The 24,124-nt window shown below is 46.7% G+C and overlaps 1 protein-coding gene across 1 annotated transcript in view; it reads left to right on the top strand.

Moving 5' to 3' along the window:
* The window catches only part of LOC119466587 (choline transporter-like protein 1), a 51,964-nt gene that overhangs the window by 6,000 nt on the left and 21,840 nt on the right, over positions 1–24,124 (top strand). The window contains 4 exon segments of the mRNA XM_049657428.1: positions 1,477–1,540; positions 3,221–3,329; positions 15,669–15,753; positions 19,415–19,622. Of these exon segments, the coding sequence (XP_049513385.1) occupies positions 1,477–1,540; positions 3,221–3,329; positions 15,669–15,753; positions 19,415–19,622 (466 nt within the window).

Below are 24,124 nucleotides of genomic sequence, written 5' to 3'. Positions count from 1 at the left end.
TTTATTTATTTATTTATTTATTTAAGAATACTCCTGAAGGCCCTCAGATGAGGGAATTGCATAGTGGGCGTGGAGCAAGTACTTATAAACGACTTGTCATAAAAAGGCTCACAAACATACAAGTCAAACGTAGGATGCTGCACGTGTACGGCATGGCGTGCTTGGATCACACGCGGACATTATTTTTGAAATGAATTTCTGCATAACTATAGCCCACCGGCAAATTACCTGTAACGCCACTACGGAATACAGTGTACGCGGGGACACCGGATCGAGAATCGGGGTATGTCTGGAACGCCCTGTTCGCTTCATGTGCGGTGAATTACGCTGGCAAACTATTGCTAACACTTTTGTAAGCGTTTGACGAATATTAAGTGGCTCACTGCTAGACTAGCTGCTACCGATAGTACAAGAACGGTGCGCACATACGCTGCATTGTCACACTGAGGCGTCCACGTGCCATTGCTGCCTCGGCTGCGCAGTGCTTTCAAGGGTGGCTTTTGTGAAAGGCAGGCTATCCGCGTCAAGTACTTGAATATTGGTTCCGCAACTAAGACCAAGGTCATTTTAAAGCGGCGGTAGTGAGGGTCGCAGCGAACGAGTATGAGCAAGGTTCGGTTCGTTATGGCGAGTGTATTGCAGCTCGTAGCTTTAGCCGGGACTTGGGATTTTCAAAAGCACGTAGCAGTATGATACTTAAAAGTTCTCAGTGTACTTCACGTCAAAAAATAAAAAAAATAATAAAAAAGCGGCAGAACGCATGTCACGATCATTGTCAACGGTAATGCGTTTATCATTAAACAAATATAGCCATTGTCGAGACGGTGGCCACCGCCAATATTGCCACCGTCGAGACCAATTGTTTATGAGACGATATACTGCAGCGGGATTCCCCTCAGAGGCCTGCATTATTATAACACGGAAACAAAATTTTGCGCTTACCGTGCTGCTTTGTTTTCACTTATATTTCGTAACAAGATTGCGTTTCTTTTTGTTTCTTGTGGTTCAGTAAGGCAAGTAGCATCGTGGTTTGCCTGACTCGTCCAGACTTGCAGTTGCCGACAAAGTCAGACCACGCGTTTGCAGCACCTCGCTTCTCGTGTGGCGAGACGCACGTGTCGGCTGGTTCCTCATTTTCTCGGGCCCGACAAGGCACGCAAGCAAGCAATTGAATTATTGAACTATGAGATCCTAAAGGGGAGACCCTGTGAAATTTCAGCGAACATGAGCAGCAGCAAGCGGTTGTCTTTGTTGTTAATATACGATGCCTGTAAATGCTGTGCTTGGGAGCCCACTGAAATGTTCGAGAAATGTGGGACGTAGAACCATATCAATCAATCAATCAATCAATCGATCGATCGATCGATCGCGTTGACGCGCTTAGTGTGCTGGACAAATGCTCCTCCTTCGCCTTCGTGTCGTTCGTGGCACCTGTGTTATACATGACAACATTTGCACTATACTTGCGCGGTGCAGGAGGTTGTACAAGACCTGGTCACCTGCCGACGGGAGCTGGGCTACATGGGCCTCGTGGCGATAGGTCGGTATGCGTCGCACTCGTCCGGGTGTGACAGGTCACGCGCACATAATGCAGGATAAGGGCACTACTTCCCACACCCTCCACGAGACTTGTTGCCTATAAATCCGCAATTCGTCCTATGTTACACTAGGCTTGTATAATCTGGGAATCGTATACACTAAGGCTAAAACAGATAAGCTTCAACTAGCACAAAGGAATGATCTTCGCTTTATTTAAAACAGTTTTGGACGTATCTCAATAGCGCAGGTATTAGAAAGATCTAAACTTGAACCCTTAGTACGAAGAAATCGGAAGCTCTGACTAAAATTTCACTACCAATTTAATGTAAGGACAATATAAAACTGACATCACAAAAAGTATCTCCTTTCCTTCCGGATGCGCCACAAGGCAAAGACACGAGCTGACTATAACACCTTTTCCAACCAAAAGCAACTGCTGCAAATATATTTTTTCCCCTCGAACTGTCAACGATTAGAACGGTCTAACAAACATTCAAGTCCTACAATCTACAATAACATTATTTGTGTCACATTTAGGGTAATAAGGGCTCTGCTTGTTTTTGTACGTGACACTGAAGTGTGTTTCTTTTGTGCTGTTTACTTTTCTTTAACTTGCTGCAATCCGTACTTACATTGTAATGTGGTATGTGAAACCTATTATAGCATGTATATGTATTTCCCACCCTGCTAAATTTCCCAATGGGAATGGCAGTACAAATGAATGAATGAATTAATTAAGAAGTACTAAGGTGTCCTCGGAATAATTAATCAATTAAATCATTCATTAATACGAGGGCACCTAAGCACTTCTTATGCGTTGCGAATGCGAAAGCGTAAATGTCCAATTGAACCCCGCTGAGCGGTCCTTCGAGTCATACTCCTCGCGGGCAAGCGAGCACGTTGAGACGTTTGGCCAACGCCTCGTCTAGCCCAGTCGGTAAGACACTCGACTTCTGAGCGTGGGTTCGAAGCTCACTAGCGCCACCGCTTTACCTTTCGAATTTATTCTGTTTATATACATTAATTTTTTTATAGCGGTTACAGAGGCGTAGTCGGAACGCAGGCGAGAGCTTTACACGGGCTTCCGAGAGCCTCACGCAACACCTGGCGCCGCAGGTGTGCCCTTTCGCCCGCCCTGCTCCGTCGAGGCGCGCTCGTGACGTGGAGTCGCAGCCAATAGGAAGTTAGGTGCCGTTTTTTGCTTGTCCAGACGACACACGCCGGATTTTTCGCTCAATGGGCCATTTGATGCTTTCGCATCAATAAACAAATAAATAGTTTGGGGTCCTCGTGAGCTTTGCGCACGCCGGAATCGGGGTATAGCAGGAACGGGGAGATTCAGAATATTGGGTATTGGCGGCCGCGCTTTGCATATGCATTGCCACAGCAGCTTTGTTCTTTGCTGGCGGTTAGCGCATTTGTTCGCGCATATGGTGGCCCCCTTGCATGTCTGATTTATTCGTCCTAGCGCTCTGTCCTGTCCCCTCTCTCTTTCCGTTAGCTTCTTTTTTCTCTCTCCCTCTATCGAAGTTTTCTTCGCGAACCCTGTCGTACTTTCGTGACCGTGGTTGGTGCTGCTGTACTTGTGAATAGCTCACACTTAAAGAAATATGTGATACGTGCTCGATGGCGGGATCGGACCTCGGTCACGTGGCTCATCGGTGGCTGCGCTGTCGTGTAGGGCTCAGCGTGGCGGCACTGCTTCTGCTGCGCTACTGTGTGGCTCTGCTCGTGTGGCTCCTCCTGGTGGCCGTGTCCCTGGGATGCGTCGGAGGGACGTTCTATCTCTGGTACGTCGCAGCATTCACTCACCGAGTTCACTTCCTTGAGTTCAACTTGTCTTTCGCTTCAGCACGGCACGGTTTTAGAAAAATCATTTTCGTGCGAGACAAAACTGATCTCTTTCGCTCATAAACTACGCCGTGTTTTAGACAAATATTCCATTACTGATTGCATGTTTTTAAATTTCTAGAAAACATTCGACAAAGTAAGCCGTAAACTTCCACTTCGTAAGCTTCAGCACCTAAACCACGACTCTTTGTTTTAAAATGGACAGAATGCTTTCTAATTAATCGCTCACAATTTGTTTCTGCTAATGACCATAACTGATCTTTCGAAGCTGTGGAGTCTGGTGCGCCACAAGGTTCTATCCTTGGGCCTCTTTTATTTCTCAGATGCTTCCACGATTAATTTTAACATTCATCTGTTCGCAGATGACTGCGTTAAAACAGAGATATCAAAAATGACGATGATATCCGTAGCCTCCAGACAGACCTTAACGCAGTAACTACAGTTTGTGTAGCAAATGGCTCATGTAACTAAATACTAACAAATGTAAATTTATGCGCGTGTCCCCGATTAATACTAATTATCCTATGTACTTACTGAACGACACTAGGTAAATCATGTATCTTGATATGGTATTTAGAGGTTCATATTACAGCTAATATCACCAGGAAAATCCATATCAATCACATTATTAACAATGAGAATCGAATTTCGGGTTATTTTCAGTGCAAATTTTGTAATGCACCGTCCTCTCTCAAGTTATTACTACACAAAACACAAGAGTGAGCATTTGCCGCATGGGGTACCGACCACACTAACCTTGTTACTTCAGCAGAACTTGCCCAATATTATTCCGCTGGTTTTATTTGTTGAAATTATGAACCTAACTGCTAGTATGACCATAATTGAAACCAACCTTGAACTTCCATCTCTAGGGGACGGTTCAGACGCCAATAATCTCCCTCCAGCATTCACCTGCAAAGACAAGTTACTTTCATACCACGACATTTGCGGGCATTACCACCTAGGTCGCCGAACCCTCCCACCTTTAATGTGTCGGTCGTCACGCATACACGAGGTGCTATGGCGTAGACTGCAGAATCGCACTTTTCTATCCCCTGCCTTACGTCACAAAATGTACCCTGGAATATACCCTACCTCAGCCTGCAAGTTTTGTCCCGCTAGCAGAGCGGACCTAAACCACATTATGTGGCAATGCAAGAACCACTCCCCACCCCCTCACCTTTGTAGAGTTTTAAGTAGTCGGGAGCTGTGGATAACCCCGAACTTCCGGAAGCTATCCTGAGGTGGGCTGAGGTGGTAGTGGCGGCCTACCGCGAGTAGGACAACCTCTCTCGCCTTCTTCTCGCAGCCCCTTTCCCTCTAAGATGGGATAAATAAAGTTGTTTCTCTCTCTCTCTCCATCTCTTGCTTCCCGTCGCAAAATATCCAGGTTAACTTTACTTCACAACCTATATTATCATTCTTCACTCCGCGATATATGTATCTCCACAACAGCACTTTCTTAGACTGCATTTTACCTCTAACGTACATCTCTTAACTAGAATCGCCTTCCCACAGAAATCGTAACTATTACTAATAATCGTAATTTTCGTGCAGCATTAACTAACATTGTGTAAAGAGAATTCGTTAATTACTTGCCACACTCCTTTTTATATTTTGTAATATTAGCTTATCCTACTGTGTAACGAGAAAGCTGCTGATCTGTTACGCACTGCCATTTGCTATTTTTTGCTCTTTAACAGCTGCTAAATTTGTATAATGGGAACGTTTCTTTTTACGAACGACGACGACGACGAAGTGCCTGTTTGATAGAACGCTTCTATCTCTGTTCCTTGCATTTTGATCAAGTTTTCCACGTTTTTCGGGGACGCTGCTCCCTGCCTCGTGGCAACGGACGCGGAGCCTTCCACAGGCCCGCCCTGCCTGAGGTCTGCTATGGCAAGCTCCCCGGGGAATCAACGCGCCTGGTCCAGCACCAGCGAGGTCATCAGCGAGGCTCGCTGCCTTGTGGCTATGGACGCGGAGTCAACTGCGGTGACACCCGGCCAAAGGTCAACCATGACGAGCTCGTCGAGGAAACGAGGTTCCTGGTCTACCACCAGCGAGGACACCGAACTGTACTCGGTCGCCGGCGACGACTCGTCGGATGACAGCTTTGAGTCTGTGATGAGCAGGAAAGCCAAAAGAAGGTTTCTGAAGGTGTCTTCACCAGCGAGGACATTAACAATGAAGACAAAAATTGAACGCTGGCCGCACTCAGTCCTCTTCGTACCCGAGGACTCCTCCGTCAGCCTCCGAACGCTCAACAGGCAAGCTCTCTCCATGTTCCTCGAGGGGGTGGCGCCGAATGACATAAGGGAAGTTCGAATAAACACGCGAAAGAATATCCTCGCTGTGGACGCGACAAATTGTAGCGCGCTGGACAAGCTTCGGAAAATAACCGATTTGGGAGGCATCAAAGTCCGACCGCGTGTACCATTGGACGAATCCAGCATGGCGGGCGTCATTTACGACATTGATTTGGCCATAGCGAACTCGGACCTGCCAATCCTCATCAAACCAGTGACCGAAGGAGTTATCATCACACATGTGCTCCGCCTTGGCAACTCCCGCTGCGTGAAGTTGATATTCAAGGGCGATTCCATTCCTTCGCATGTCAAGGTTGGCCACTTCCGACATGCTGTTCGCCCATTCGTGCCCAAGCCACTTCAGTGCCATAACTGTATGAAGATCGGCCATGTCAAGGGCGTCTGTACAAAGAGTACGGTTTGTCCACGCTGCACTGAGTCGCACACTGTGGACGCTTGCCGCGCAACACATTTAAAGTGCAATAACTGCGATGGATCCCATGATGCCTCATCCAAAGAGTGCCCGAAAATCCGGAGAGAAATTGCCGTGCTTAAACAAATGGTCCGAGACAGCTCATCCCATAGGGAAGCTGCTGAGACTGTACGACGCCGGCGTAATCGTCGACGCAAGCGTACAAGACGTGGTGTTAATCATATGCAGGACGCACCCAACCCACTACCTTCGAGTGCAAGTAAACATACAAGCACGAAGATTGAGACTGACAAATCTAAAGCCGCGGAAGACTGGCCTGCGCTTCCGCGCACACAGCCTGCCAAGGAGCCTCCCCGCCTGATGTTGACTTCCACGCACACTTCGGTGGATGAAGTACCAAGGGTGGACCGACAGATCATACCGATGCTGCGGTCCCTAATGAATGTCATTAAAGAGCTACTGACAAGTATTGCAACCCCAGCCGCTCGAAGTGGCCTGCAAGTGTTGGACGCGCTGAGCCCAGTCCTAGCAGCCCTCGAGTAGAACCATGGATGGCAATCACCAATCGTTCCGCCAAGAGGTCAGAGAGGCATCTATTATCCAGTGGAACGCCAGAGGACTTAGATGTCGGATGCCTGATTTTCGTCAGTTTGTATATTCTAACCGTTTCCCAATCATCGTAATCTGTGAACCGAAATTATCAAACCCAATCCGTCTATCCGGCTACGAATCAATCATGTCCTCAACTTGCAGCGAAAGCAGCAAGGTCGTTGTGTTTATTCGTCGGGAGCTTACCTACGTCGTTCAGCAAGTGCCACCTCATGATGAGAATCAGTATGTTTGCCTGACTGTTAAGAAGAAAAAGGTAGCCTTTACACTGGTGGGTACCTACTTATCCCCTTCAACCCGGTTTGATAGCAAGAGACTTGAAGACATCTTGACAGCAACCCCTGGTCCATGGATTATCACAGGAGACTTTAACGCCCACCATCCTATCTGGGGAAGCTCTAAAATTAACGCAACCGGCCGACGATTGGCTTCATTCGCATCTGACCATGGACTGTCCCTTCTTAATGATGGGAGCCCTACCTTTTTGCGAGGCTCATCATACAGCAGTTGCTTAGACTTGGCTTTTGTGTCACGTCGCTTGGCTACTCGTGTAAAGTGGTTTTTAGACGTTGAGACACATGGGAGTGATCATATCCCCAGTTACCTTAAGATCAAGGGTTTGGCCAGCTGCCATTCGCCAAACACAATCCGGCGAATTGACTGGTCTACATTCGAAACCAGCATGGAAGAAGCTTGTCGCAACGGTCTTCCTTCTGGCCTTCAGCAAGCTATCAAGGAGGCAACGCAGAATGCGATGTGCACGCTGAAATGCAATCCAAGGTTCTCCGAATCCGACGTGGAGTTAGAGCGACTCCGTGCGATTCGTCGGCGGGCCGAGCGAAGATACCGACGCACTAAGTCCATCCATGATCTCAGAATAGCCAGACGCACGCAAAAGAAAATCCAGCGCCGAATGGCCAAACTGGAATCTCAACGGTGGGCAAAATTTTGTGAATCCCTAGACCCCCGAAAATCTCTTTCTCACATATGGAGAACCGTGCGAGGCCTACGTACGTCTCCCGAACAACGCGTGCCATTCAAAGCCTTGGTACTTTTCCAACGTCGAGAGGACATCGAGGTAGCGGAAGATTTCTGCAGAAAGATTGCAGGTCAATCAACCTACACAGGCCCCCTTGGTACGGATAGCATTGAGCCGCATACACGGGACTCACGCATGGACTTGCCTTTCACCACCGAGGAGCTTGATGCGGCTCTTGCTTTGTGTAATCGGCCGTCGTCTCCTGGACCAGATGGCATATCGTACCGCATCTTGTGCCACCTGGGTGAGCGAGCGCGAAATGCCTTGCTGGATATATTCAATGAATCCTGGCAGGATGGAAACGTTCCTCAAGAATGGAAGACAAGCCGCCTGCTGCCACTCCTCAAACCTGGCAAGTCACCACTCGAGCTCGCGTCATACCGCCCAATCGCGCTGGCAAGTTGCGTAGGGAAGGTGATGGAACGCATGATCCTTGCCAGATTGGAGTGGTACCTGGAACGCTACCAAGTTTATCCAAATGCTATGGCCGGCTTTCGACGTCTCCGCTCCTCCATCGATAACGTCATCGATCTGGTCACTTACGTCCAACATCAAAAGAGATGTAAACGATTATCGGTCGCTATGTTTCTGGACGTAAAAGGAGCTTATGACAATGTTGCTCATGATGCCATACTTGATGCTCTGGAATCGGTTGGCCTTGGTGGCCGCGTGTACCGGTGGACCCGCAACTACTTACACATGAGGCCATTCTTTGTGCAGACCGAGTACGGTCCGACGTCTCAACACTGCACATACCGTGGTGTTCCTCAAGGTGGCGTTTTGAGTCCCACACTATTCAACCTTGTTCTTGTCGGTCTCGTGGAACGCATACCAAATGCTGTCCATATATCAATGTATGCCGATGACATCTGCGTGTGGACGTCAGGTGTAACACGTCCTCAGGTGCGCGCGAGACTTCAAAAATCTGCGACATCAATTTCGGCGTATCTCAGCGAACAAGGCCTCCAGATTTCACCTGAGAAATGTGCGCTGGTCGCGTTTACGCGGAAGTCAATGACGCCTTACGCCATATCCATCAATGGGCAAAACATCTGTTACACCAGGACGCATAGATTCTTAGGGGTGATCATTGATCGAGACCTCAACTGGAGCCCCCATGTGACCTACCTGAAGAAGCGCCTAATGGCCATTTCACACGTTTTCAAGTTTCTTGGAGGGAAAACGTGGGGAGCGTCAGTACACGCAATGTTACAACTATACAGGGCACTGTTTCTCGGATATCTGAGATACAGCTTACCTGTACTGAGCAATACCTGCAGAAGCAACATCCGCACAATCGAAAGTGCTCAGGCGCAGGCACTAAGGGTTTGTCTTGGATTGCCACGATGCACATCGACAACGGAAACAATTGCAATAGCTCAAGATTACCCAGTGACAACTCATATGACATTGGAAGTGCTCAGAGCACACATCAGGCACATTGCCCGCTCCCCTTTCCATCACCTCGCCACTCTGCCGAATGACCGACCCAATGCCTCCTTTTGCCAGGTGATATCGGCGTACCGTGACTGCCTCCCTCGAGATTATACGCCTGCCGAGAGACTGCTATCACCTCCTTGGTGTTTGGCTCGTCCACAAGTTCGACTCTCGGTACCAGGGATTCGAAGAAAAGCAGGACTCTCGTCCCCAGCTCTCAAGCAGCTATCTCTCCTCATGCTGCACGAGACATACAAGGACCATTTTCACATTTACACTGATGGCTCGACAACTCTTGACGGATCTACAGGGGCTGCAATCTTCCCCGCAAAAGCTGTGACCCTTCAGTTTCAAACTTCTCACCGGACAACGTCGACTGCGGCGGAGCTTGCTGCACTTCGCTGTGCACTTCACATAATTCACGAAGACTTACCACGAAGATGGAGCATATTTACAGATTCAAAGGCCGCCCTGCATTGTCTGCTATCCGCTCTACGTCGTGGACAACAAGACCAACTTGTGCTGGAAATAAGGCAGCTTTGTCACCAACTGGCAGAAAAAGGACATGACATCACTTTTCAGTGGCTCCCAGGCCACTGCGGCATCATGGGCAACGAACAGGCCGATGAAGCTGCGAGGAGGGCTCACGAAAATGCTGTGAAGGAACCCATCCCGCTATCAAGAGCCGATGCAGTAACAAAGCTTCGCATAATCGCGCGTGATTCCACACGAGCCATGTGGAACACACCTGGTTTCCAACATACTCGACTGCACCGCCTGGACCCATCCCTCCGACTACGCATTCCATCTGGACTTCCTCGAATAGAGACAACTGCTCTCTGCCGACTGTGGCTTGGAGTATCCTTTACGAATGCTTTTGCTTGTCGCATCGGAATGGCCGACAGTGCTGCCTGTGATACTTGCGGCAGCGAGGAAACACTCCAACATATCCTGTGTCATTGTCCCTGCTACAGCTCCCAGAGACAGTCGCTCGTAACGGAGTTGGCACGCCTCGACGACCGGCCGCTTTCTGAGCAGACGATTTTAGAATGCCGACTGATACGGTCTTCACAGCAGAAGGCGACGAGGGCGCTACTGAAGTTCCTCCGGTCAAGCGACCTGTTTGAACGACTGTGACGCTTCTGAGTTCCTTTGTGTGTGCGTGTATGTGTGTGTGTGTGTTTTTTTTTTCTTTTCTTTATCTACCTCTCTAGGTGTGTGCATTTTTCTTTATCTTTCTGTCTCCCCTTACCCCTTCCCCAGTGTAGGGTAGCCAACTGGATATTTACCTTCCGGTTAACCTCCCTGCCTTTCGCATCTCATTTATCTCTCTCTCTCTCTCTTTTCTTTTTACTAACTGCATTATTTTCTCTGTTTATTGTGCTCAAGCCACTCTCCTTTGTAATGATTTCGGGCTCTGGGGCTACGAATAAATAAAATAAAATAAAATAAAATAAAATAAAATAAAATAAAAAATAATAATAAATAAATAAATAAATAAATAAATAAATAAATAAATAAATAAATAAATAAATAAATAAATAAATAAATAAATAAATAAATAAATAAAGCACCTTCTGTACATCTATGGCACTATTTTTGTTCAAGAATTAACTAACATGTTCGTTGAAACATCTGGTAGATTTGTTGGTTTAACGCCCATACCCGTGTCATGCATATCAGTCTCCTTCCCGTAAGTCTTGTGGTACCACATAGAAAAGAAGAAAAAGAAGAAAACAAAACGTGAAAAATTATTTCTGACCATGCCACTAATTCTCTGATGCTAATTCGCGTCAGAGAACCGCTTTAGAGCGGTTATATTCGTAGCCCTGCTGTCGGTCACGCCATTTCGTGCAGTAATCGGGCAATGTAGCTGTTTGCTTTCTATTTTTGTCTATTTCTTTGATCGAGCTCTGGGTTGTGAGCAGCATTTTCTGCCTTACCGCATTACTTCTCCGAGCGAAAGCGCGCTCCGAAACGCCGAAAGAGAGAAATGTCGATGGATCCGCTAAATTAATTGCGACGCTCACAATAGCGACTATACAGCGCCAGCCACACCCTTTCGCGAGGCGTGTGGTCTCTGTCACGCAAGGGCGTATGCACAGGTATGGTGGAGTAGGTGTGCCGACCAACCCGTCTAGAGCGTAGTTCCCCACTTCTCCGCATTATGACGCAACATGGAGCTGCGCTCATTAGAATGTCTGGTACTAGTGGCAGACGGCGCGCAACAAATAAAGCACTCAGAGTGAAAAGCTGTCATCTGTAGCCGTCAGTTAAGGCAGTGAAGAGCCACGGGTCTCTGTTATTGTGTATTTAGGAGTAGCTAAATGATGTGGAAGCTTCTGAGGGCGCACAATTGCAGCCTCAATAAGATCAACATGCACGCTTATTTCTTCGTTCGGAACAGTAAGGCAGGTTTTAAGTGTGCAGGGAAAGGGCCTGAAGCAGGCACTGTTCTCAGCGCCAACAAACGGAGCAGCGGACACCAGCTGTGCGCGAAGGACGCTTTGAAAAACAGTTCCTCAGGTGCGATCTCAGCCATACGGTTCAACTAAAGAAGGTTTACCAAAGATGCCATGATCACGTGCTCCGGCACATCTTCAAAAAGTAACCCGGAGTGATGCGTCGCTCCAGCGTCTCTCATAGGCCACGTGGTAATTGCTCCGGAAGGTTGAACCCCATAACGTATTTAATTCAAACGATGCTTAATTAGGGCGGAGGGGGGGGGGGGCATCGAATAAAAAATATTCTACATGTTCAAAACCACAATAGAATGCAGTGCCAGGTTCCTGCATATAAGCTAGAAAAGTAATTCCGGTATTTCCAGTTTTCGGACAATAGGACAATGTCCATTCCAGTGCTCGATCAAAACAGTACTTGAAGCATGCATCATAGCTGGAATCAACGGCAGCGATATCCTCAAACACGTCTCTTGTCTACACTGCGTACAGACGACGACGTGCACAGGTGCACCGTGAATGGATGGATGCCATGAGCGTCCCCTTCAAAACGGGGCGGTTGGTTGCGCCACCAAGCTCTTTTTCTTATTTTGCCTAATGTCTTACCTTTTTATGTTTTTATGTTTTTATTAGAGACAACAAATTCACGGCATCAAACTTTCTAAGCCAATGTTGGCAACATTGTTTTTGTACACCTCCGCCTGTTTGCGATCTCCCTACTTTTCTGCCACCAAACTTCCAACCGCATTTTACTAATCTCGGTTACGTTTACGTTCCCCCTGCTATCTCTGAACCCAAGCGGCCTCAAGGAAACTAGCGGGGCCTAAACTGACAGCCGCGTAGATATCTCCACATTCTAATTAAGTATGTTCCATCGTTTCTCTAGCTTTAACGCAGCAAGCACATGCTTCTCATTCCTTGGTGCAGCGGAAAAGATTAGCACAAGTGGCCGATGACCGGAGCAGGCGGTGCGCGGCGTTCTTGTTCCCGTGCACACTGGTATCTAAGGTGCCACACGATTCATGTTTCAAAGACGGGGTGCTTGGCACTCTCGTTCTCAGCGTGCTGGGCAACAACAAAAAAAAAAAATTAATTATGGGGTTTTACGTGCCAAAAGCACGATCTGATTATGAGGAACGCCATATATGGAGGACTCCGGAAATTTGGACCACCTGGGGTTCTTTAACGTCCACCTAATCTAAGTACACGGGTGTTCTCGCATTTCGCCCCCATCAAAATGCGGCCGCAACAGCGTCGCGTGCCGCAATTTATCTGATCGGGTGATCGGTCACATGTGCTAATCTTTTTCCGCTGCAGCTGTACAACGCTTTATAAATACGCGCTCTAAGGCACCCTGATCGCGCTTCGAAAAGTAAACATCTTCCCTTTGAGTTATCAAAATTTCTTCTTTCCCGATTTCGTTCTTACCTCTTAGGTATATTTACTCATAACAGGTTTCTTTTCCATTGCCGCCACCCAGGAATTGTCTCACCCTCTCTTACTTTGCGTTTGACGTTAGTTGTTGCCATGTTGCTTACTACACCGGTCGCATACTTGCTGGTATGCTTCCTAGTTCTTTTCCTCCACTGTGAATCAATGTTTTGTTGTACAAATACCTCAACACTCTCGCAACCCATTTACTTTCTTTCATATTCTTCAGTCGTTCTTCAAAAACAATTTTACTCTGAGCTTCACTGACTTCAAAACTTGTCCAGCCCATGCCACCCTGCGTAGCTTCATTTGTAGTCTTCCCGTAAGTGCCCGATGCGAGGCGTCCCACTGACCTTTGGTTGCCATCGAGTCCTGATTGTACTTCTGACTTAGAGCAAATAACCGCATTTCCAAATGTAAGTCCTAGAACCATTACACCTTTCCACATACACCGGAGCAACTCGTACCTATTGTATCCTCATATCGCTCTGTGTTTTATTATGGTCACACTTTATCTTCCCCTTATTGTTCTTCCCTGTGTTTGCATATATATGCTGCCTTCATTTATCCATACACCAAGGTATTTGTATTATTCTATCAGATGTATTTCCTGGCCCTATATTGACATTGTATGTTCACTTTGCTAATTGAATACCATAAAACCATTTTTAAACGCTAAACTTCAATCCTAAATTCTCATATTCCTGTCCACAGATATTAGCCAGACGTTGCATTTCACTTTGCCTGTTAGCAAGCAACACAATGTCGTCCGCATAATATAAACCTGGAATTCTTAACGTACTGCGCGAAACAATCACCGTTAGATGCGGAAATTAAGGAGAGACAATAGGAAAGCGCCGAAATTGTATATGAGAGTGGCAGCAGGCAAAATAAGATAGCGTCTAGTTGCGTGTACAGGGCGTTCTGAGAACTGCACTCTTTCCTATCGTGTCTCTCCTTTCCGCACCTAACGGTGATTGTTTCGCGCAGTACGTTAAGAATTCCAGTATGAACCAACTAGCTTGCAAAAACTTCGGCCGCATGTTACGCTCCTGTAACACGTGAAGGCGAAAGCCTGCTGCGCACTTGGTGATGCGCCGTCTCGCATCGTCGCGTTGCTGCTTTCGCATTTCGACTTCTTCGGCTCATTTTCGACGCCTAGCTGCGGCTTCGCGCGCTCGTATGACGGGGTCAACCTCGCGTCAACGACGTTTCTCTTCGACTTTAAGTTGCATCCTCTCAGTAAGGGATTGAAACGTACGCTGTTCTGTGTGTTGTATGGGTGATTTCTATGAAAGTACGCACTTTTCGCTTCATTGTGCTGAGTGCTTGCGTAGCCTCATCCTTAGGGGGTATGAGCCATCACATTTTTTGCTTGCTTACGGGGGTATGAGCCATTGAGAAGGTCACGTGGTTTTATTGTGCCACTCGAATATACGCCACGTTTCTGTACGTTGTATGCGCGATTCCAATGAATGTATGCACTGTTTGCTTCACCTTGCTGAGTGCTTGTAGCCTCTGCATTACGAGAAGAGTGAGCCATTGCACTTTTGCTTGCTTAGGGGGGTATGAGCCATTGCTGATGATGACAGTGTTTGTACCACTGGGCCACACGATGCGTTTTTTAAAGACCATCGGGGGTATGAGCCACTTAAGGCTCAAAATGTACTTCTAAAACCTGGAAGCTGCTTCTCTACTATCGTGCCCGCCTGTTTATATCAGAGATTAAACCCGAGGTTCATTCCTTCTGGCGCCCTTTCCATCCTTACCATGTATATCATATAGACAACAGCGGAGATAAAGGGCGCCCTTGTCTTATTACTTTATAGATATCAACTTTCTCCTCGCTCCTCATCCATTCCCATTCAACGCAAAATGCATCGTTGCCCAAGCCTTCTCTTTCCATGAAATCCCACAAAATGTTGCGGTTAACGTTATCATACGCTCCGGTAATGTCTAAAAAGCCCGCACATAACGGTCTCCTTTCTTGTCTAGACGTTTCAATACACTGACAAGCATCGCTATATAATGATGCGGAGAAGTAATGAACTACCTCGGTTGGCTATGGCCTCCGAGATTCGCGCGCAATCTCGGAGGCCATGGGTCGGCATATCTCCCTCCTAGCCACCATAGCACAGGTATTAAGTAGTGCATGCCACGAAAATCGCTTGGAGACAAGACCAAAGTGAACATTGGAAAGATTGCGGAACGCGAAAAAACGATTCTCTAGCCGTCTCGCCCACGAGTTCAATGGCGTTCGCGCGAACGCATTCGCCATTTACGACTGACGGCTCTGACAGAAAAATAGACGAGGGAAGGGCCGCGGGACGACTGTACAACGGCGACAGCTGGGTTTCGGATACGCGAGCTGCTGCAGCCGACGCAGGCACTCAACCACGAGGCTACGGCTGCGAGAACGAACGAACCAACATACAGACAGACTGCGAAAGAGGTTTCCTTGCCATGAATGGCAAGTGCCTCTCAAGTGCGTCTCCACTTGGGTACTTCGCACAGTTTCCCTGAAGTGTTCCCACCTGCCTCCTTTACGTACGATCCCTCAGGTTCTCGTGGAACGCAAGACGGCGCAGCGCTCAGCCGAACGCGGGAGCCTGGCTGGTAGCTGCCGTCGCTGGAACCACGGCCATGGTGAGAGACGCGTTGCGCTTCTGCCACATCGAGACGGCTGTGATGACAGCCGAGCTTGCGTTTACGAAAAACGTTTACGAAGAGCGCTGTCAAATGTATTGAAAGGCGCGAAAGTCAGGTGCGTGCAATAAGACATTCCTGTTATGCTTCCATTTGCAGCAGTGCATCGCAGGTACCCTCGCGCATGGTGTCGTCGTGCTCTGGCACAGACGGCATCCAGCACGTTTACTTTTTTTATATACAGTGCAGACGTTATGCCGCTTCTCTCTCTTTTAATTAAGTGTGAGTTTTTATTCTGCGTCGGGGTGGAATACTTCTTACGTTTTCTTTTTAAGATCATTTCTTTTCTGATGAAGGTAAATTGCACGAGAGATGCTTTGCCAGCGACATTATTTTCTCCTGATTTATGATCAGCTCTGCTCCTTCTGTGGCTTATTACTGCGCTGGCCGGTATTAATAAACGAAATTAAATAGAAATAGTGCGATACAGGAAGAGCAACTATTTCTACAGAGAGCCAAAAAAGCACGTTCCCGCGAACGGACGCCGTACCGATGCCGTATGCCTCTCTACTTCAGAGCATCGTGTGCTTGCTCTGGAGCATAGTCTTTAGCACCAGAGCACACTTTTTAGCTTCCACTCCAGTGCAACATTATTGCGGAAATTGATGTTGGTCTCTCCCGGTGCCCACCCTGCATAACACTTTCTACATAGGTGCCAATTCCTGTGAGCCAACTCGTAAGCAAAGGCAACGTGTCGCTTCCAGTAGGTTGAATTTCTCTGCAGGCGATCAGATGATAGCCTGTTTAATGCGAATGTCGACAAGGTTTTTCAATATGTCTGCACGTATGTAATCAAACGTAGCACACGCCTTTAGAGCTGGCTTCTCCACATGATGGGTCGTTGGAAGAAGAAGTCAGCTTCGGGATTTTCTTACGTCTCACAGGCGAGAGCGGACACATTGGAGGTATATTTACGTGAGCATGTGACCGAGAAAGTTGCCCCTAAACCATTAGTCAGCGTAAATAAACACGAACAGAACACACATAGACATAGACAGACATAGACAGACATAGATATAGATAAAAAATACACATCAGCCTGAATCAGATAAAAAATACACATCAGCCTGAATCAGATAAAAAATACACATCAGCCTGAATCAGATAAAAAATACACATCAGCCTGAATCAGATAAAAAATACACATCAGCCTGAATCGAAGTTGTGCCCAGTCAGCACTAGACTGCAACTTATCCGACTGCTCCATGGATATTTCGTTTCTATTTTTAATTTTTTTGTTTCGACGTTAACGAGACATAACAATGCTAATGGACAGTGTCATAGACAATAGGGGCGACAGAGCATTGTTTATTTAAGTGCAGAGCGGTTTCAACATAATTGTTGGCCTAGTTGGTGTTTGCTGAAGGACATATTTTTTTCCGCAGATGGAGGCACACACAAAAGGAAGAAACATATGGTTGCCGCCCGTGCCGTCGTCTATGTTTCTTCCTTTTGTGTGGGTCTTAATTTGCGGCAAAAAATACGTCCTTCAGCAGAGCGGTTTGCCAGCGTAGAAGTACTCACATACATGCTACTCTGAAAGGGATAAGCCTTAGAAGTTGGAGGCCACAAGAATTTGCAGAAAAAAAAAACACTAAACAAATATAAGCAAAAAGGAAAGAGCATGAATTGCCACTTTGCTTTCAGCGGACGTTTTAAGGGATATACATTTGCGCCAAATGACAGTTAGCCTTGAAAGGTAGCCAATTAAATCAAGACAAGTGAACAAGAAGTCGAAGGCTTGATGATGATTTGATGAAGAACGCCAGGGACGTAATATGCGCCTTAGAATCAAAGATCATTGACTTAACGATGGACAGCAGTGTGTGGTACACTAGAAACAGCCCTGAACGTACCCGTTGAAGTGGACAGGACTCCGCAATATTAATCGAACGTTGTCGGCACACCTTGGCTAACACAGGTCTTCTGAATTCGCACCTACAGTACCATATCTCTTTCAGACGCTACATTATTCTGTTGATTGAAAACTTACATTCACCACATTTATTGCATCTCCAGAATCACAGAAAGTGTACAACTGCAGAAGAGATTAAGAATTTTCAATTTTTTAGTGAGTTTTGTCAAGTTTACAGAATGTGTACTCCACTCGAAACCTCCCTACAGGAACATCAAATATGAGAAGATCAACTATTTCGCTTATTGCATAGCTTGAAAAACACTTATGCAGCCGCTTGAAAATTATGTCTGGTGCATGACATTGTGAAAAACAATGAAGAAGTGAACCTGCTACATAAAACAACATACTGACACCGAGAAAGAACACTCAACCATCTACATTCCCACTCATTTTACTAAAACATTTTCCACGCGTTATCCAAAATTGCAGCACAATTCCAATCATGAGTGTTTCAAGATATATGCGACACATTTGAAATATTGTTACTTTCATCAGTGCTTTTGCTGTTGATCTTGCTGTAAATTTCGTACACGGCGTCTGAAAGGGATATATGCGCACAGCGCTCTGAAGGCACATTTATTTAATGACTGGTGGCCTTTGAGCACGTGTCGTTTTCTTTGTTTGTGCATGTGTTCAGGGAACCTCGCTCTGGTCCAGTTACTCTTTCCCTTCACTTGTGTTTGGCAGTCAAATGCCACGTTCTCCCGATTAATATTGGAACCTTCTACTCTGACACTCCACCTCTCTATTTCCCTTTCTCGCAATTACAGTGCAAAGAATTGCGTGGCTCCTTCGTGATGAGAACAGCACGAAGACTATATAGGCTTGTATGTTGACAGATGCAATGAGCACTAACTTCTAACTTTCGAAACAAATTTGTATCTATATGCAGGGCACATAGATATTCTTGAAGAGGCACTCTAAAAAAACAAGCTAACCATGTATGTACTCTCATAAAAATCTCAACAGCCCATGGATGGTTTACTATAAAGTGGACATAAAGTCTATACACAATGGCCTTGTGCATTTATGGTCTTGCACTTTGTGCCAACTATAGTGTGCACAGACCTCCCACAAGCAACCTATTTGGATACTTGCAGACAAACACACACACAACAAATGAAGACTGGTAGGTAACTTCGGTCAATAGGCAGCATAATTTGTGTAGACAAAATAGGTCTATAAAAAGGCAAGGTAGTCTATAGAAACTGTACACATAGTCAGCAGACTTAATAAACTAGCTTTTAAAAAGGTGAACACCGCCTGATTGAGGTAACGATAAACGTAAACACCTCAACGCTCAATTTTACGGACGCAGTCAGTCCACGAATAGACAAGCCTCCGAGATGGGGTGGTGTTTTATTACCTCGCACCGCCCGATCGTGCAGGCCATGCTCCAAGTCCTCGCAGAGCTTCTTTGAGCCACGCTGCGCTCAACCGACAGCCACGAAGAACCTCGCTGTCTGTCCCGTTTTTAACAGCTGGCTGTCGGTGTCTTGTCATTGTCGTTGGTTCCAGATATCCCTCTACCTCTCTTCACAAGGCGATGCGCAACGAACGAAAAACAACTTGACTGACAGGCCGTTCTTCCGCGTCCACTCAATGCGTTGTGTTAGTGACTGTACTGTTGTTGTTGTTGTTTCCTTGCTGCCTCTCTGAGTGTTTTCACTCTGGCGTCCGCAGGTGCTGCTGATGCTCACGGTGCTAGTGCTGCGCAAGCGGATACAGCTGGCAAGTCCCTCACTGCGACTGCAGCTGCGCACCTCCTTGCAAAATATTACGTACACGGCTGATTGGACAAAGACTCTTCCGCTATGGAATCAGCGACAACAGTCGAAAAAGTTGCGATACACGCAAGCGCGGCTTGCGCCGAGCGATAACTTTAGCAGTTGTTGGCCGGTAAAAAAGGGACACAGAAAAAAAAAAAAAGATGCACGAGTGTCAATATGGTTAAGTGTCTATAGCAACCCAGCACACTATTCCAGTTCTTATGCATCACACCGATAAAGTCACTGCGGCTGATGATGATTGATTTCTATTGGCATCCTCTTTGAAACGGGGCGGCGACAAATAGTCGCCCAGCCTGCATGAGCTAATAGGAAGGAAAACAAGGCCGAGAGGTTAACCAGGTTAAAAGCTCATTCACATCGGCGACTGGCAGTGGTCGCGCGACCAAGTTGGTCGCAAATGGTCGCTTTTCTCGAAAAGCGACCATTTTGGGCCAGTCGCTTGTTGCTCGATTTTTAAGTCGCGCGACCATGGTCGCAAAGCTGCTCAACCAATCAGCGCCGCGCCGAAAGTGATATGCGTTTTTATCCGGCGTCCTCCACACCAAATGCAATGTCCACGTCACCATATGCAGACTACAGGCCGGTAATTTGTTTCTTGTCTTGTGGTGCTGGGACGCAGCAATTGCAGCAACGTGTCGAATGTACGCGGTCGCATTCGCTGGAAGCTAAACAGCAGGAAAAGAAAGCACAACACAAACCCTTTTTCCAGCTGCCGTTCGTTGGATGAGCACGCCACCCAAAGCTGAACAGCGGGTGAACAGCTTTGCTTTAATATTGCTATGCACCGAATAACACGCAATGCGAACTAGAAATTACAACTTGCTCTCGATAATACTCGTTGTCATGCGCACAAAGTTCGGGCAGGAGGCGGCTTGCGTGGCCGGCCACTTTACGCGAGCGGAGGCACGGGCGCACCCACCAGCGTCGCGTTTTCTTCGGAGGCTTCCGTGCTGCCACAGCTGACACCACGGCAGAGCACATCAGCACAGGGACGACGTGCATTTGCATTTTGCTGCATTTCAAAATATGCATTTGCTGCACATTCAAAATCCAGCAATCGCTCGAATCAAAATCCATGGCTGTTGCCGGAACGCGAAACCAATTTACACATTGCCAGCGAAGTGCACGCGAACTGCGTAGATTCCTAGAGTTCTCGCTTGCCGGTCGCGCTCAGCCGGGCTTGCCGGTGTGAACATCGGTCGCCTTCGGTCGCTTTTTGGTCGCGAGTCGCAAATGGTCGCGCGACCTCCTCAAGTCGCCGGTGTGAATGAGCCTTAAGTGTTCGTTCGGTTGGCTACTATTAAATGAGAAGCTATCTATCTATCTATCTATCTATCTATCTATCTATCTATCTATCTATCTATCTATCTATCTATCTATCTATCTATCTATCTATCTATCTATCTATCTATCTATCTATCTATCTATCTATCTATCTATCTATCTATCTATCTATCTATCTATCTATCTATCTATCTATCTATCTATCTATCTATCTATCTATCTATCTATCTATCTATCTATCTATCTATCTATCTATCTATCTATCTATCTATCTATCTATCTATCTATCTATCTCTCTATCTATCTATCTATCTATCCATCCATCCATCTATCTACATCTTGGTGCTCTCATTGTCGTTTCGTTAACTTGGTATGTACCAAAATTGGCATAGTATGACAAGAGTGTATGGCGAACATAAATGATAGAATAGTGTTTGCCTGAGCTCGTTGGTTGCACATAGCACAAATGGTTTCCAGCAGAACGTATGGACACGGACAGAAAGGGACGACGACACACAATGATAGGTCATGACATGAATGTCATGACATACGTGTCATGTAGGTCATGAAACAGTCGCCTAAAATGACAATGACCCATCGAAAAAAGATTAACACTCGAAAACCACTGGAATTGGTTTGGACGTGGGTACTAAGTGAATAAAGAAACGCTAAAGAATGGTGGTAGAAGTCATAGTCATGACCATGACTAAGGCTTTTGCCTTAAGGTCTCTTAGGCGTAGCTAAAGGGACTCGTGACATGAATGCCATGGCATGCGTGTCATGTAGGTCATGAAACAGCCGCCTAGGTGTTGGTGCTCTCATAGTCGTTTCGTTAACTTGGTAGGCTCCCCGCACACTCCTTCGCATAACACCGATTCTCACAGGGCGTGGGATCTGCCGGCTTTCAGTCCGGCATAGTACCTATCTCTACTTTATGGTAATTCTCTCTTCATCAAAACCTATTTCTTTATATTGCGCAGTCACCTATGCATGTACTCCGGTCCATGTTGTTTTTCCACAAATGCTCTCTTGCTTATCTCGAACGCTGACCAGTCATTGCTCACATCAATCTCAGTGCTCGTTCCCTACGCGGTTCTTGTCGGGTGAACATCTTGGCATTCTGTTACAATGTACTGAATCGTACTGAATGTACTGAATCGCATGTGTGCAGGACACACATGCCTGATCTTGTTGCGAATATATCTGCACTATTTGATGCAGTATATCTTTGCCCGTGCATACCAAATGCAATGTCCACGCCACCATATGCAGACTACAGGCCGGTAATTTGTGTCTTGTCTTGTGATGTTGGGACGCAGCAATTGCAGCAACGTGTCGAATGTGCGTGGGCGCATTCGCTGGAAGCTAAACAGCAGGAAAAGAAAGCATAACACAAACCCTTTTTCCAGCTGCCGTTCGTTGGAAGAGCACGCCACCCAAAGGTGAACAGCGGGTGAACAGCTTCGCTTTAATATTACGCACCGAATATCACGCAATGCGAACTAGAAATTACAAGTTGCTCTCGATAATACTCGTTGTCATGCGCACAAAGTTCGGGCAGGAGGCGGCTTGCGTGGCCGGCCACTTTACGCGAGCGGAGGCACGGGCGCACCCACCAGCGTCGCGTTTTCTTCGTAGGCTTCCGTGCTGCCACAGCTGACACCACGGCAGAGCACATCAGCACAGGGACGACGTGCATTTGCATTTTGCTGCATTTCAAAATATGCATTTGCTGCATATTCAAAATCCAGCCATCGCTCGAATCAAAATCCATGGCTGTTGCCGGAACGCGAAACCAATTTACACAGTGCCAGCGAAGTGCACGCGAACTGCGTAGATTCCTAGAGTTCTCGCTTGCCGGTCGCGCTCAGCCGGGCTTGCCGGTGTGAACATCGGTCGCCTTCGGTCGCTTTTTGGTCGCGAGTCGCAAATGGTCGCGCGACCTCCTCAAGTCGCCGGTGTGAATGAGCCTTAAGTGTTCGTTCGGTTGGCTACTATTAAATGAGAAGCTATCTATCTATCTATCTATCTATCTATCTATCTATCTCTATCTATCTATCTATCTATCTATCTATCTATCTATCTATCTATCTATCTATCTATCTATCTATCTATCTATCTATCTATCTATCTATCTATCTATCTATCTATCTATCTATCTATCTATCTATCTATCTACATCTATCTATCTATCCATCCATCCATCTATCTACATCTTGGTGCTCTCATTGTCGTTTCGTTAACTTGGTATGTACCAAAATTGGCATAGTATGACAAGAGTGTATGGCGAACATAAATGATAGAATAGTGTTTGCCTGAGCTCGTTGGTTGCACATAGCACAAATGGTTTCCAGCAGAACGTATGGACACGGACAGAAAGGGACGACGACACACAATGATAGGTCATGACATGAATGTCATGACATACGTGTCATGTAGGTCATGAAACAGTCGCCTAAAATGACAATGACCCAGTGAAAAAAGATTAACATTCGAAAACCACTGGAATTGGTTTGGACGTGGGTACTAAGTGAATAAGGAAACGCTAAAGAATGGTGGTAGAAGTCATAGTCATGACCATGGCTAAGGCTTTTGCCTTAAGGTCTCTTAGGTGTAGCTAAAGGGACTCGTGACATGAATGCCATGGCATGCGTGTCACGTAGGTCATGAAACAGCCGCCTACGTGTTGGTGCTCTCATAGTCGTTTCGTTAACTTGGTAGGCTCCACCTCCCCGCACACTCCTTCGCATGACACCTATTCTCACAGGGCGTGGGATCTGCCGGCTTTCAGTCCGGCATAGTGCCTTTCTCTACTTTATGTTAATTCTCTCTTCATCAAAACATATTTCTTTATATTGCGCAGTCACCTATGCACTCCGGTCCATGTTCTTTTTCCACCAATGCTCTCTTGCTTATCTCGAACGCTGACCAGTCATTGCTCACATCAATCCCAGTGCTCGTTCCCTACGCGGTTCTTGTCGGGTGAACATCTTGGCATTCTGTTACAATGCACTGAATCGTCTCGGACTTTTGTTGCAGGACACACATGCCTGAGCTTGTTGCGAATATATCTGCAATATTTGATGCAGTATATCTTTGCCCGTAGGCAACCAGTTCTGGCCTCAAATAACAAGGCACTGCCCTCTTTGTGTTATCGTACAAGCTTTCTCCATGATTTCCTGCTTTTCTTCTTTGTACACCTTTATGAATACCCCCCCCCCCCCTTTTTTTTTTATTCATTGCCCCCAATTTACCGTCTCTGGTTCTCTCACTTTACTTTGGATGACTCCTGGTTGTTTAACTACACTTTAAATTACCC

Source organism: Dermacentor silvarum, chromosome 10, assembly GCF_013339745.2.
Source record: "Dermacentor silvarum isolate Dsil-2018 chromosome 10, BIME_Dsil_1.4, whole genome shotgun sequence".
NCBI classification, from domain to species: Eukaryota; Metazoa; Arthropoda; class Arachnida; order Ixodida; family Ixodidae; genus Dermacentor; species Dermacentor silvarum.
This window is presented reverse-complemented; position numbering and strand designations above follow the sequence as displayed.